The following is a 15,415-nucleotide window of genomic DNA, read 5'->3' as shown; positions in this document are numbered from 1 at the left end:
ATTCATCCGAAGCCCCGTCGCGCGCGCTACCGCGACATTTGGACGGTATAACCTTGGCGATGCCGTGGGCTTTGATCTCGTATTCTCGATCGCCGATAGCCGTGCGTATCAAAGGGCTCGATAAGCCTTTCCGCGCCACTCCCCATCGCCCTCCTCCTCTTCCCCGTCATCTCTCTTTTCCGATTAATCCACCCACGAAACGCGCGCGGATTTACTTCGGGACCAGAAAACAAATCGTTCCTCCATCTTCTTTCTCCCATTCCTGAAAAAGGCTAATTAAATAGATTATCTGCTATGAAATGTCTGGATGAAAAAATACTGAACGATTACTCGATCATCATATTGATGTTTATCTAATATAAAACGAAATGATATCAATACATATGTGCATTCTTGAAAATATAATCGGAATTTTTCACATAGAAAATTAATAGACTTTAAAAATTTTAATTTACGTGTAATTCACATCTTCTATAATTTTTTAATTTATTGAGAGTTAAATAAAAAAGCATATATTATACTAGAATATTAATAATATTTAGCCTTCATAGATATAGCGAAAGAAAAACGCTTTCAGAATTAATCTAATTCGCTAATAAACCGTACGAACGCCAAACGCCATTGGATATTCCCATAAAAAGAGCCAACTGGCCCGTTCATTATATCGAGAGCGACGGTCAATCGTCGACGAAGAGAGGATCCCTTTTATACGAGATCGGAATAGCGATGGGCCGAGGAAGGAACGGTCCGAGAGGTCGAGGGAAAAGTGACCGGTTACCTTTCTCCCTCTCGAACGAGCGGGACCCATCCACGCCCATCTCAGGATCTCACAACAATAGCCATCACGCCGCGACAAAAGCTAAACACCCAAAATATTGGCGAAAATCCCGTCATTCTGTCGCGGTTAGCGCGTGGGGTACGGAACGCGAGGGGCACGGGTCGGGCCCCACTAAATATCTCTCTCGAATCTAATCTATCCCCCTTCGCCTGTGTAATCCTGTTATACGGCCAAACGGTCACATTTCTTTCTCGGTTGTAAAATCATTCGCCAAAATCGAGGAGGCGCGTCTCCATCCCTCTCTCTTTCTCCTTCTCGAACACTTCCGCTTTGATTGTATTTCGCTCTCTCGCGCCTTTCTCGCCACAAAGAGGGACGACGAGAAAGCGTCGATACCTCTCGACGACGGCTCGTGTGGCTCACCCCGAAGAACGGAGGTCCGGTGCGCCTCGTTAGACGTGAAGGACCGCGCGGCTGTAAACACAAATGGCACCCCGTCGCGTGGGGGTCGTCATCGCTGCTTCCGCTACCCTCTCGAGTGGCAATTCGTCGTTTAGCGTGCTGTCGCTTTCTCAAGAGCTCACTCCATAAAGCCACTACTCGTAGCGTCGTCGATCCGGCACGACTCTCGAACAGTCATTGATGACAAATCACACTGCTAACGTTTCGAGAAGTGACTGTCTCATTGCGCATTTAATGCAAAATAATTTGTTCATTTTAATATTTCACTACACATATCAAAAATCGAATGGAAATAAAATTTAGTTTAGAAGGATCTATGAGAATTTTTAAAAGTGTCATAGTTTCCAATGTATGAAATTGACAATTGAAAGAACTTTTCAAATAATAACGAAAATTCAAAAGTCGGATAGCTTAAGATCGATAGTGTAATATTTTAGATTTCACTGAATGAATTGTGTGAATGTGATTAATTTCTCATATAATGATATTGATAGATGTATAAATTCTCAAGCAACAAACCTATTATATTAATTTAAAAAATTTGTCAAGTAAAGTCGAAAACAAAAAACATCAAATGTACGCGCGCGTATACAGGGTGTCCCGAAACTAACGCTTGATATTTTAAAGGCAGATTCTCTGGCCAATTTAAAAACGATTTTTCCTCAGCGAAAATGTCGCGGCACTAATAGTTTTCGAGTTATAAACGATTGAAAATAAAGGGTTTTTCGCAAACTAAGGCTTATGGGAATAAAATATTAATAAAGTCACACATTCTTTAGTTAATTTTAGGTAGAGTTTACTTTAATAGAATTTTAATTTAAGGCTTAGTTAGAAAGATACATGATGACAAAAATTGGGAATATGCAAAAAATAATGATCTCCCTCGATATTTTCGCTGAGAAAAAATCGTTTTTAAATTGGCCAGAGAATCTGCTTTTAAAATATCAAGCGTTAGTTTCGGGACACCCTGTATATATACTATTAGCTTTAGAATACATTTTCCATACATTTTTCAGAAGGAAATTTCATAATTTCCTACTTTTAAAACATTCCAATCTATCGACTTCATTTTTCATTTTCTTTTTTCAAACTTCACTTACAGAAAAACAACAAATCTTTTTAATATAAACTTGCTAATTATTTTCAATATAAATCAAAACAGTAAATTCTTCAAAATAAATAAAAATTCATCATATAATCCCAATTCTATTCTAAAATTGAAGCAGCTCAATGTTAGGAGCGCGTCGACGGAAAAACAGCGACGCGTTATTTATCACGGCTCGTTTGCGTTCGAAAAAAGCGAGAGAGCCTCGGAAATCTTGCGGAGGGAAACAGCGTGAGTCCAATGGGAGCTCTCTGATAGAGAGTTTATAAATTATGAATATTTAAGCACGCGCGCGCGTTCACAGAGCGCGCGTCCCGGAGGGCGGCGCTTCTTCAACCCCCGTGTTCACATTGTCGTCGTCGTCGTCGTCATCATCGTCGTCGTTCTCGTCGTCGTTGTCGGGTTATTTTCCCGGTCTCCGGTGCAATAACGTGAAAGGGGTGCTTAGGAAACAGACCGGTACACGACGCTAAAACGGCAGCATCCCTTTGAGACGAGCGTCAAAGCTAATGGACCCCACTCTCTCTTTGCCACGGCACGTTCTCTTCTCTCTCATATTTCTCTCTCTCTCTCTCTCTCTCTCTCCCCCTCTCTTTTTCTCTATAGCTCTGCTATCTCTACCGGTTACTTCACCTATACAATCACATTACCAGCACCAACACTACCAACGGCCTTCGACTATCTCTCTACGTTTGCCCTCCTCTCCCTCATTTATCCTCGTCTTTTACTCTTTTCCTCGCCGTTATAAAAGCAGGTCACGGAGGGTGACTGAAGACCCGGTAATGTTTAGTACCAGTTGATTGCAAGCTTGTTAGAATATGCATAAAGCATTCGTTGTTAAATGGCCCTTTCTCTTGCGTATAGCGGCGGAGAATTTAATGGATACGCGCGACTCTCCGTAATGGCTGGCAGCCCCGGAAGTGTTTGCCAAGTTTGCGCTATTTGCTAAACGGCTCGGTCGTAGGAATAGTTAACGATCGTACGAATCCTACATACGCAATGAGCAACGCCGCGGCAACGAACGTCGCATTTCTATTTCCGATTTGCCGAGACACAAGCGGATTCTGTTGATTTTCCCAGGAACAATTCCAATTCGATTTAAAATTTTAAATGTCAAATATAGGTTCTTATTATATTAAAAATACATCAATATTTTTCTCTTAAAGATCTTACTTGATAAGAATTTATCTTATCAATTAAATGCATAGAAAGAGAGAGAGGAAATTCTACTGAATTTCGTTAGAAGTAAATTTCGTATGATATATATAGAAATTAATTATATATAAACTAAATATTCCTCAATAAAAATAATATTTGATAATTTAATAAAATATTAAAATAAAGTGTAATATATGTATTTAATTGTTTGTAATAAATAATTAATAAATATGTATGTACACATCTGTATTTATCTATAAATTTATTATGTCGGATTGAAGTCCGGCAAGATATCGGGATCTGATTTGTTCGATTAGCCGTCACAAGCACATATATATACATATATACACACAAGCAGAAGTTTGAAAACCGATTAGCAGTGTATTCCGAAGCATCAAAACCGTCGAATAGCTCGTGCCGAGCGCCAACGCGAAACTCCGAACAGGCTTCGAACTTGACGGTCGTTCCACCACGACATTTATTAACTTTACCAACGCGGAAACTCACGGCAGTTTCCGCCGGATTACATGGCGAATTAAGCAAGCTAGGATTAGCGTTACCCAATTTTCCCGCTCGTAGTTTCCGTTCATCTGATAGACGAAGCGAAAAATAAATCAACCGCTTCGCGAAGGAGTTCGTTCGATAGATGAAACGAAAAATTTGCCACAATAGACAAGACGCAATGAAAAATATAAAAAAGAACCTGGATGTATACAAAATGTATAAAAGGTTTCATATAAAATATTAAATAATATTTTTTCGCTCTTTATGATATATAGAGGCACAGTTTTCTATATGAAAAGTTATAGCAAAGAATTGCATTTACACATTTATATTAAGTTCACAAGATTAATTTGCATAAAAAATGCTAAAAAATTAGATTTTTATATTCATGATGCCACATTATTGTTTTTCTTTCTTATTTTTTTTTATATGTACTATAAGAAAATCCTCCTTTTATTAATATATTAAATTATCTCTTTTGATTGATAAAGATTTGTCACAAAAATTCGTTGTATTCGAAGACAACAAGAGCGAGAATTGCGCAATGAAAGTTTGCTAGGTTAAATTTTTGACAAAATGATAGAGGGAAAGAGAAAAGGGAGGGATGATCGAAAAGAGGATGTTCCTCGATGAGGACACGGCGAGAAATCGGAGAAGCTGTCAACGGAGCGCCATGCATCTGCCACTTATTCGCGCCACCACCCTCGACCCGGGGTGTACCTTTTTTCCCACAATGACGCTCCACTTCGTTACAATTATCGCCATTATTCGGGTGTGAGGAGAGAGAGAGCGCGTTTTAACGCGCAAGCCGCGCGCACAATAGCTCGATATATCTATACACCATCGCTGAATCTTCGTACACACACATAAACACATATATAGATATGACCTAGAGTCCGCCGCTCGAAATCGACCATCGATTTTTCCCTCGATCGCTCGTTTTATTGTGTTTTGACAGCGGCGGTGAGCTCTGGTTTCGCGCAACCATCTCCGGTCGGCTTTTACCGTCTCGCGCAATCGTAGCCATCGTCGGGAGATTGATCTTATCGACGCTCGAGTTTGCCCCGCGAATTCGAGAACACCTTACTCATCATCACCTTCCGTCGTCGTTGCTCGTCGCCACCCTCTTGGCTTCCTCGGCTTCCTTTTGGTAGCGCTGGACGATGGTATCTGATCGGACCAGATATAGAGTTACGAGTTCGTCCAGATCCTGTTTCGGCGCAAGCAAATACGGTCCCTGCTGGTTATTTCGAGGAGGAGGGAACCTTCTTTAAAAGGCTCGTTTTATCGCGCCTATCTGCGCGCGATTTTCACTGTTGCCGATAATGCAATGTCCCGGCTACGTAGATCCGTAGTCGGCTGCCACATTCGCGGAGCGAAAAAGCGCGCAAAGTGGATTATGCCGGGAAATTGCATCTTTTTACACGACACGATATTCGCGCAAATTTGCCGTTAAATGCGGCGCTAAGAGCCGTACTTACGTTCAATACGTTCTTCGTTACATTTATTTAATTACACGGTTGTATGCGCTTGTGCCTGAAAACAAATAAATCCGATTAAAAGAAGTTTCGGTCACTAGAATTATACGTGTACAATATTCTCTTTCTCGAGTGAAAACTTTTAGTAAACATTATATTAAATTACACTAGTAAATTTTATCAGTGCACCTTTAATATAGACTAGAATTTAATTTCATCCTGCTTACAATATAATGCATTATAATTGTGTGTCTAAATTCAAGTCTCGAAAAAAAAAATAGTTTTAATTTATATATAAGAATTAAATATATCATCTTATTCTCTTAGAATTAAAAAAATATATGTATATAATAAATGAACATAACATCTTTTAAATTTTAGTCTTCTACATTATATATTATTTAATTACATAATGCAACATGTAGTTTAAATAAATGCCATGGCTTTACATAAGAGAAATCATAATTTAAAAAATATTTTTAAATTTTAAACTAATAGTCGGACGTAACGTATACCAATATTGATAACTACTGTCGAGGAGGCATCAATCATTTATTACATTTTCGACGACAAAACTTGAATGATAGCAATATTTTCCAACGCAAAATCATACTATGTCTATGCGAGAGCTCACTGTCTGTCTTGTATGATACCGCTATCTGCAGCCGTTGCACGTACGGTATCTACCGGGTGACACGTAATTTCACCAATGAAACGTTTACAGGCTCATTTTCGCACGTTCGCGCCATACGTCAACGTTGTATTTCCGTTGCAGCAACTCGGCCACGCACAGAAACGCGAATAGTTGCGACAAAGGAGGGAGGGAGGGAGGGGTAGTTAGTGGAGGGTGAATTGTGGGGAAGAGGAGGAGAGGAAAAGAGGGAACGGCGGGCTGTTATTTGCAACGAGTCGCAACAATTGCAACCCGAGTCGATCGCGCGCGGTACCTCCGATTAGGGTAAACGCCATATTGCTGCATCGCCCCTTTCGTCCCTGTTCTCCCCTCCCCCTTCATCCCTTTCTGATTGAAAATAGTGTTTTTGTGCAAGCCGAAACGGCAGATATGAAACCAGCATGGCGGATGCTTACAAATAGTTGCGGGGCGGCGACTACGTACCTATAAATGCGCGCCCCCGGCAACCCCGGCAACCCCGGACTCCTCGCGCCTTTTGTCCGCGAATCGCGACCACGCGAGACAAAAGGATTTTCTGACGAGCGAGGGTTGCGAGGGATGTAAGAACGGCGGAGGGACGTCCCGACGGAATCCTCCGATCTTCCCGTCCTTCTCCGCCCTATCTCTGTAATTCTCTATCGACTCTATCTCGGAGGTCCAATTTCGGATCGGTTATAAAAGGGCTTAATTGCCGACGAAAACCGGTTATTACATAGTGATGGAAAGATGTATGTATCGTTATAAAGTTGTACTATTTAACAACATTAGTTTAACAGGCACAATTTGAGAGTTTGATAAATTGATAATTTAATATTTATTCCATTAGTCTTTTCGTTCTCGATAGACACAAGATGGATTTGAAATATATCTGGAATTTAGCCGTCGCAAATGTTAATTTTCTTAGCGATGTAATTTAATAAATTGAAAATGAGAGAAATAAATTTAAGGTAAATTATTTCATTGGGATATTAAGCTATGTATAGATTTTCTTTAAACTATGTACAGAATCAGATTTTTATTAACACATTTTTTAATTAAAATATTAAGGAATTAATTTAAGATAAATTGCAAATAAATGCATAAAATTTAAAGCTAAAATAATATGGTAAAGTTACTAATTATAATAGCGCTAATTTTTAAAAATATTAACCACAGCATGGTATAGTGTACTTCATCAAAAAAAAATTCAACTGTCTAAGTATATATTATTCTATTATGTGTATAAAATATATAAATAAATTACGTGAAATCTTTACCTGAAATCAAAATTTGTGCAATCTTGCAAGGTAACTTCCAAGCATCAGAATCATAGATGAGACCAACCTTGAGCTTCGATCCTCATCGTCGAGTTTCACGATGGTAGAGCGACACGCACAGAGTAAGAGAGAAAGCGATGCCTTTTCCGAAACTCACAGTGCAGCAACACGCTCTGAAAACGGGAAACACGCATCGATCGCCTCTTGCAACTCCCCAGTCCAGGATCGGCTATGATATCAAGCTACGTTAGGCCACGTAGAGATAAGAGAGCAACACACCACCACTGTCAGGGCCGTCACCGTCTCCACTACCGCCCCCGGTGGCCAGAATATGCCGGCCGGGATCAATATCGCATCGTGGGTGTGACGGCCGATGGTGGGTTCCATCTTCATCCGACCCTCCGCTCTTCTGATTGGTCGACGTTCCAGCATTTGGGTTTCCCTTGTTGTATAGCGAATGTCACGCAGGCTAGTCGGGGTCCCCTCACTATGCAGAACCCGGTGCGGGTTCCCCGTACGATGGGCGGGCTCCGGTTCCTGGAAGTGGGGCGAGGAGCCGGTCGACGAGGCAGTCGCACGACCGAGGGATCGTAAATCATGACCAGTCGGCCGCACGGTGCGCATCGCGACAAACAGGGTGAAAACTGTCGGAAAACCACCGCGATCGTCGGCGGCGCGACGTCGCCACCCCCGGAGCGGTGATTTATGGACCATCGCGCTAAGAGTCTCCATTGGGATACCGCGAAGACGGTTACGACAAGTTCAGTGCGCGGGAAAGTGCTCCGATACAGTTTCTCCGATGTCGGTTCTCTAATGACCATCGATTCCATGACTACGTAGGTGGAAAATTGTCGCTGACGCGACCGCGACGAGGGTAACCTCCCTCGGTCGTCGACCTTGGGAGGACAATCAGTTTAATATCCGCTGGAAAGATCGGTTGTAGACTCGCGCGTGCGGCTGATCATCATGTGCAGCAACGAGAGCCCGCCGCCGGCGAAGGAACCATTGGCCGTCGGCCTGGGTAATCATATGGCCGGTTTTCTGCCGGGTCTCGAGCACTATCGGCTTCACCTGTACCATTATGCGATGGCGGAACGATTGCGGCTGGCGCAGAGTTTACACCCCCAACATCCTGGCGTGGCGACGGCACATCCACCATCGGGAGCACCAACGGCCCATCTAGGAATGAGTCCGGGTTTCCCGGCACCGTTGCCACTGTATCCGGCAGCCGCGGCCGCAGCTGGCTATCCCAGTCGACTGGCCCTGTCCATGGCGTTGCTGCATCCGCATCATCAGCGAATACCCGAAGAGCCGAAACCTCAGCACAGCTATATCGGCCTGATCGCCATGGCGATATTGTCGTCGCCGGAGAAGAAGCTCGTGCTGTCCGACATCTATCAGCACATCCTCGAGCACTATCCCTACTTCCGCACCCGCGGACCCGGTTGGCGCAACTCGATCCGGCACAATCTTTCGCTCAATGACTGCTTCGTCAAGTCTGGCAGGAGTGCCAACGGCAAGGGCCATTACTGGGCGATACACCCGGCGAATCTCGAAGACTTTCGGCGGGGTGACTTCCGCCGGCGCAAGGCTCAGCGTAAGGTGCGCCGACACATGGGCTTGGCGGTGGACGAGGAACCGGACAGTCCCAGTCCGCCGCCCCTGCCCGCCACTCCGCCACCCCCGACGGCCCTCGGTCCCTCGGTGGCCTCGCAACAGATATCCGCGATATGGCCGCATCATCACCACCATCAACAGCAGCAACAGCAGCAGCAGCAACAGAACTCCTTTCAAAACCAGTCTCTTCGACAATCGTCCTTTCAGCCGAGGAAGCGGCAGTTCGACGTGGCTTCTCTGCTGGCGCCAGACGATCAGCATCAAATCGAGGCTGACGTGCTGAGGTCGGTCAAGTCGCGCAAGTTCAGTTGCAGCGAGGACGAGCTGCCGGAGGCCGATCAAGACGACGAAGACGTCGATGTCGACGTGGTGGCCGATGCAAACGCCTTACCATCACCCGGCACACCGCCGTCGACCAGCCCGGATGTGCCCAAGGTCGTGTCACCGGCCGCTCATTGGAACAGTCAGAGTGTACAGAGCGGCGGTCAGCAACAGCAGCAACAGCAACTGTCAGCTGTACACCTTCACAATCATCTACACGTCAGAAATTACTATATTCCGGCTAACTCCGCCGGCGGGTCCAGCGTCTAATGGCGAGTTTAGAAGAAGCCGGTCGATCCGTGCGGCAGGTAGCTGCTCGTATCTCAAGTGCATCCACGATCTTCTCTCGTTTCTTATCCTTTCCGTGTGATTTCGAGGGCTCTGAATGCGTCCTACTCTTGCCACGCATTATTCTTGTCTATGATATGTTCTTTGGCAAACTTAAATATTCGATTTTTCCAAGATATACACTTATGGTTTTCAAAACAAAGGAGTTTTTCGATGAAGCAAACTTCGGTAGAAAATGTGATAATGACAAGATTATATTTTTCAATTAATTTCAAGCAAAATTTAGCATTTCGAAACTTAACTGCAAAGAGATAATTTTAAAGAATAGAAAATTATTCATAAATAGAATTATCTTGTTCAATTAGTATAAATAAATAAAAAAATGGAAGTGAATTAATTAATAAATTAATTAATTAATAATTTTCATTGATATTAAATTGAAAAATATATCATTACAAAATAATACGACAAAAGTGGGATACTGTAAATAAAGATTTAAAAACGATGATATAGGTTCAAAAAAGATTACGATTAAATTCTAGAAGAGGGTAGTTAAAGTTTTTGAAAATTTTAATAATCTCATACAATCCTTCAATACACACAGTGTGCATTAATTAACTTATCGTAAAAAAAGCAATATATTGAGTTATACTATTTAAATAATGAATCTTATATGTATATATTTTTTATTTTATATATTATTTATTTATGTATATATTTATTTTTATGTTATATTATATTATATGTTATATATTTTTATATATTATTATGTCGATGCAATCGCGTAAGTTATTCAGTTCTTGTATTATTTTCAACGCTATTCGTATATTCAGACATCGAAACAACACTATCTTTTTATCAACTTTTTTGAACTTTTATTGACATGTAACACACGAGTAAAAAATATACGTAGAACTTCCGAAACGAATAAGAAAATTGCAGATGAAAATTGTGCGTTAATAAGTTAGATCACGAGAAATAAATCGATCTATAGCCGATTATATTTCTAATAACATCACGGTAAAATCGTATTTTCGCGTGTTGTTTGCACGTTCTTACGTTGCTTACTATACGATAAAGTAAAGTTTCGATTATTCGTTTTATCGGAGCTTCAACGGGAAGAAACGGGAGAAAGTGAGGAGATAATGGTCCCCCCGTAGATTTTCATTTAAAAAAACATTATCTCAAACGTTCACACTTAGCACTTGAGTCAAAATATTCAAACAGCACAAATGCTGCAAAAATTTCGTAGAAGCGTTTAAGAAACGTTATAAAGACATTTCTAATGTACTGCAAAATCTTGATTTTTATGTTGCATAAATTTTTCAAATGTCTTCTATCTCATTTTTTCCCAATTAAACGGGTTCTCATGCAGATAACAGCTTCCTGTCGACGGACGACCGACCTTTCTCACACAGAACGTGGAGAATAATTCGAGTCTGATAATTCGAGTTCGGCGAATCAAATGTGAACTTTGATCACGATCATGAAGAACTTATACTTGTACTATATAGATAGATGTTTAAGAAAAGATTATGTATAGACTGGAGTTTGACAATAGAGTCTCAGCATGGAATCTGTAGCGAAAATCAATCGTAAACTTGTTTATTTCAAAAGTGTGACGGTGATAAACCGCATCTTGATGATATATAAAATTAATGCTTATCTAGTATAAGATATTTATTTATAATATCTGTTATATAGTATGTATTATATTTGAGTTGTAATATATTTGTTTATAAGAATTATAAGTTTATAAGAATAATATATTTGTTTTAAGAATTCTTGAAATATATAGATGTATAAAACGAGGATTTTTAAATCCACTGCCTCTCGAAACTCAACTCGCTACACTTTCGAAATAAACGGTTCGCATTAACGCTGAGATTTTATTGACAAATTAAGATTTTTTGTAAATACGAAGACCGCACGCAGCCAAGTTACCGAAAACAACGGCGCGGTAGGAAATTGATATACGCGGGGCATTACGTCAGACTGATGATTGCGCGATCTCCGCTTGTTCAAAGTGTAATATAAAAGTCGGTTTAAGAGATTTAACACATATAAGCGCATCCCCATTGCATAATCCATGCGTTGGTAGAGACGGTAATAACGAAGATATATTCTGTACAAACCCGAATATTCCCTCTTCCCTCCTCCCATCCCTCGCTCTCCGATCCAACCCTTGTATGTATGTATGTACATGTATCGATGTATACGTACCTGCGTATATAATTCATATAAATCCGTGACGCGCGATCGGGAATCGATGATCGCCTCGACCGACGTCACACCAATGAGAAACATGCAAGATCATTTTTTTAACAGTTACCTCGTAAGCATAGCCGGCAGCTTGTTACTGTCTCGATGCAACTTGAACTTTAATAAAGTTTCTGTTCCCAGGAATATATGCCTACGATCTCTGTTAATTATAACCTGCCTCTCTCCTGAAAAAAGAATGAAAATAATAATCGCATGAACGTACACTTTTATCGAGATAAGGATCATTACGCATTATTACCGATATAAGTAATAGAGATGCTTCTCTTTTTCTCTCTCTCTCTCTCTTTTTCTCTTACATTATATCGCGCACTTAAATTAATTAATTCTTGCATTATTTCAAAATCATAAAGGTATATGTTCGTTCGATTTTTTAAACTTTTTTTACAATTTTTTGTATTTTTAACGTGAGCCTTTGATTGTTAATCTTCAAAAGCTTGCTTTCTTGTACAAATTCTGCGACACTTATATAATTTTTATTTTTCTCTCTATAATTATTTTTTGTAATCATTTTTCCTTTTTTTGTACACACGTAGACATATATTTTCGTCATTTACATGTGTCTGTTTTCTAATTCCCGGAAAGGTCTCTTAGATTTGCTCAAGCTTTGCCAATGATTATCCGATATTGACGATATCTTTTTTTTCTCTGCAATCTTTGATATTTATTCGTTAGTTAAGAAAAATGATGTCCGAGAGTTGACAGAAACATTCCGCGCGCGCCGTTAGGCGACGTATGGAGAGTGTCTAAGAAATCTATTTGTCATGATAACAAAACGGAGAGAGAAAGAGAGAGAAAGAGAGAGAGAGACTTGGCCATTAGTTAATGTACACAAGTCACAAGATAAATGTTTGTTGCACACGAGATGACCAGTCGCGAAAAAAATTATCTCCATCCCCGCAAAGATGAGTGCATTCTTCACATCTATTACTGATTGCGCGCACTATTATTAAATCGACAGAAAGAAGATATATATCTAATCAGAAAAAGTTGATTTATCGGAGATAATTGAAAAGATGAGAAAAAAGTAAAGAAACATGTAAAGACGTGTGTGTCGAGAGAACTAACTAATCGAGAGAAGTTTTATCAGTGTTGACATTAATACGTAACCGCATCTTGTATTATATATTGCATAACAGTGTAACAATGTATTTTCTTATATAAGCTTTATTTTGGATATATATAGCTGCGCTTTAATTAAATACCTTCTGTAATATCGCGGCAAACTTCTTATCCATTATTCACGCGTTTAGAAGAGATATAGAATATTCTGTTGGAATAGTTGCATTTTAAATCAAAAACCTTGTATTGCTGCAAAAATATTACTATCAAATATATACAGTCAAGCAATCAAATATGCAGTCATTACTATCAAATATGTAGTGACTGAAACAATGATACACGAAGGTGAATATTGCGTATCGGAGTTTTGAGTTGATTGACAAGCGACGGTACAAATTTGCCGATAGCCTTTCATGTTTTCTATGAAATCATTGCAACTTGTCAAAGTATGCTGGCGATCGCCGGTCGATCGAGCCGATTACGACCTGTCCAATGATAAATACGTACCGTTGTCTACGCTTGCACAAGGATATAAAGACTGCTATGCAAAACATTAGCATACAAAGTTGACAAGCGAATAGCAATATTTCAAATATAGTTCCTCCTGATGACGGCACGTTTAACTAATCTAAGCTAACAGTCGCTGCAACACACAAACGTATTTGACGGCGATAACACCCGATGATGTGACGACATGCTCGTAAAGGAATAACCTCGATCTAAAAAAAAAAATTCATATAATTTCGAACACATTACTGCGATACATATTAACGTTGATAAAAGATTCAAAATTTTTATTTTATTTAACGTAATAACTTTATATTTAGTTCAAATTTTTTTTCTTTTTTTCAACATAATATCTTTTTGGAATATATTATGCAAGTACTTATGACAAAAAAAAATGAAATATATATATATATATAAATAAGAATTTCAAAGTATACTAATTATAGTATACTAAGTATAGTAATTTATTTAGACAATTGAAATTCAAATTTACCAAGAATACATTTTACGGAATACAAGAGGAAAGTCAGAAATGTTCGCAGTGTATTTTTTGTTTAAAAGAAAAAGTTTTACTGCAGTAAGTAAAATGTTGATCTTCTCATTATCAGGAAAAAAGTCACGCCCCTTTCAATTATCTTTATATTTATCTAAAACTTTAAGGATAATGACGCATTTTTTACCTTGGGCAACAAAGACGACCCCTGCTATGCATTATCAATATTTAACTTTAAGGTAAATAAAAAGCACTGCTATGCATTATCCGTATTTAAGCTTAAGCTTGTGTAAATAAAAAGCAGTTGTTTATCGCAAATAATTTTGGTAGAAAATCACTCTATTACAATGGGTAATTATGTTAGTATGACTATAGTTCGATTCTATAGGATAAAACCCTGCGTAATCCTTTGCGAATAATCTTCTTGTTTCAAACTTTTCTTAAGTTCCGTCAAATAAATTGCTATCAAATTTTTATGTCAATATAAATTTAGAAATATTTATTTGTAGAAGAAAATATGTTTATAGAGATATGCACAATGAAAGATCGTTATTATATTATCGTTAAATTGATGTGTATTTTTTCAATTATATAAACTAAGATAATTATGATATTTCGCAAATGCAAAAATTATATACATAAATTCTCGTATTTATTAGTCATAGAGTATAAATCAAAGAGTTTTTTGCAAAATAGTTATAAAATTATTTATCAAGGTTAATAATCTCATTGAAATTAAAATTTTGTTTGTGACATAAAAAAATAATATTTCTAGTTTCTCTCTCTATCAAAAAACGATTTCTATCCATTTGTTGGATGACGCGCTTAATGCGCGAAATTGTCATTAATGACAGATCGAATTAGTTAAGGATTCGATATTGTAAACGATGTCGGGCATAGGATTTAGCTACGCAATCCTGTCGACGTGTATTTATCGACGGGCATTTCGTAGCGTTCCATTGTCTCTCGATTCATCAAATGAAGCCTCGCAAGCGATCGCTAACTATAAATCCTCGGTGGGAAACGCGCCCGACGACGAGAAACCTGACAAACGGGAACGAAAGCAATTTGTTAAATATTGCTTGCGGCAAAGTAAACGGCACAAACATCGGAGCCATAGCAATGCCCGATTTAAGGAGACTATCTGTCGACGAGAGTTATTCTGCGCCAACGTATTATAGTTTACTCCCATATAGATCTTCCTTGGAGTACTGGAAGAAGAATTATTGAAAAATATCTGCAAGTTTTAATTAATTTGACAGAATACTCATAAAATAATTTTGACACTTGATTATAGATAGTATGGCAAATTATTGTTGAGAATGTATGACTGCATGCTATGTATTTTTTCATATGTATGTATCTGGAAAGAACTGTAATTTATTAAAAATACCTTCCTTTGACATAGAAACAAATCTAAGAATTGTTTCATC

The 15,415-nt window shown here is 39.2% G+C and overlaps 2 protein-coding genes across 4 annotated transcripts in view; one reads left to right on the top strand and one right to left on the bottom strand.

Annotated features, from left to right (window-relative positions):
- Nucleotides 1–15,415, bottom strand: part of Fuss (SKI family transcriptional corepressor fussel) — a 92,793-nt gene that overhangs the window by 45,441 nt on the left and 31,937 nt on the right. For 2 of the 3 annotated variants that reach the window (XR_014440605.1, XR_014440606.1), the window contains exon 2: nt 11,973–12,087. The exons of the other annotated variant lie outside the window; for it this stretch is intronic. The gene's annotated coding sequence lies outside the window, so the exon portion shown is untranslated. The remainder of the gene's footprint in view (nt 1–11,972; nt 12,088–15,415) is intronic. 3 annotated transcript variants of the gene reach the window in all.
- Nucleotides 7,895–12,040, top strand: Fd102c (forkhead domain 102C). Its single transcript, XM_083077759.1, has one exon. It carries the CDS (start codon nt 8,381–8,383, stop codon nt 9,620–9,622), a length of 1,242 nt encoding a protein of 413 aa, XP_082933885.1. The 5' UTR covers nt 7,895–8,380; the 3' UTR covers nt 9,623–12,040.

This window comes from Camponotus vicinus, unplaced genomic scaffold (assembly GCF_025532165.1).
Source record: "Camponotus vicinus isolate PSW18456_S1 unplaced genomic scaffold, iyCamVici1.0 SCAF_1, whole genome shotgun sequence".
NCBI classification, from domain to species: domain Eukaryota; kingdom Metazoa; phylum Arthropoda; class Insecta; order Hymenoptera; family Formicidae; genus Camponotus; species Camponotus vicinus.
This window is presented reverse-complemented; position numbering and strand designations above follow the sequence as displayed.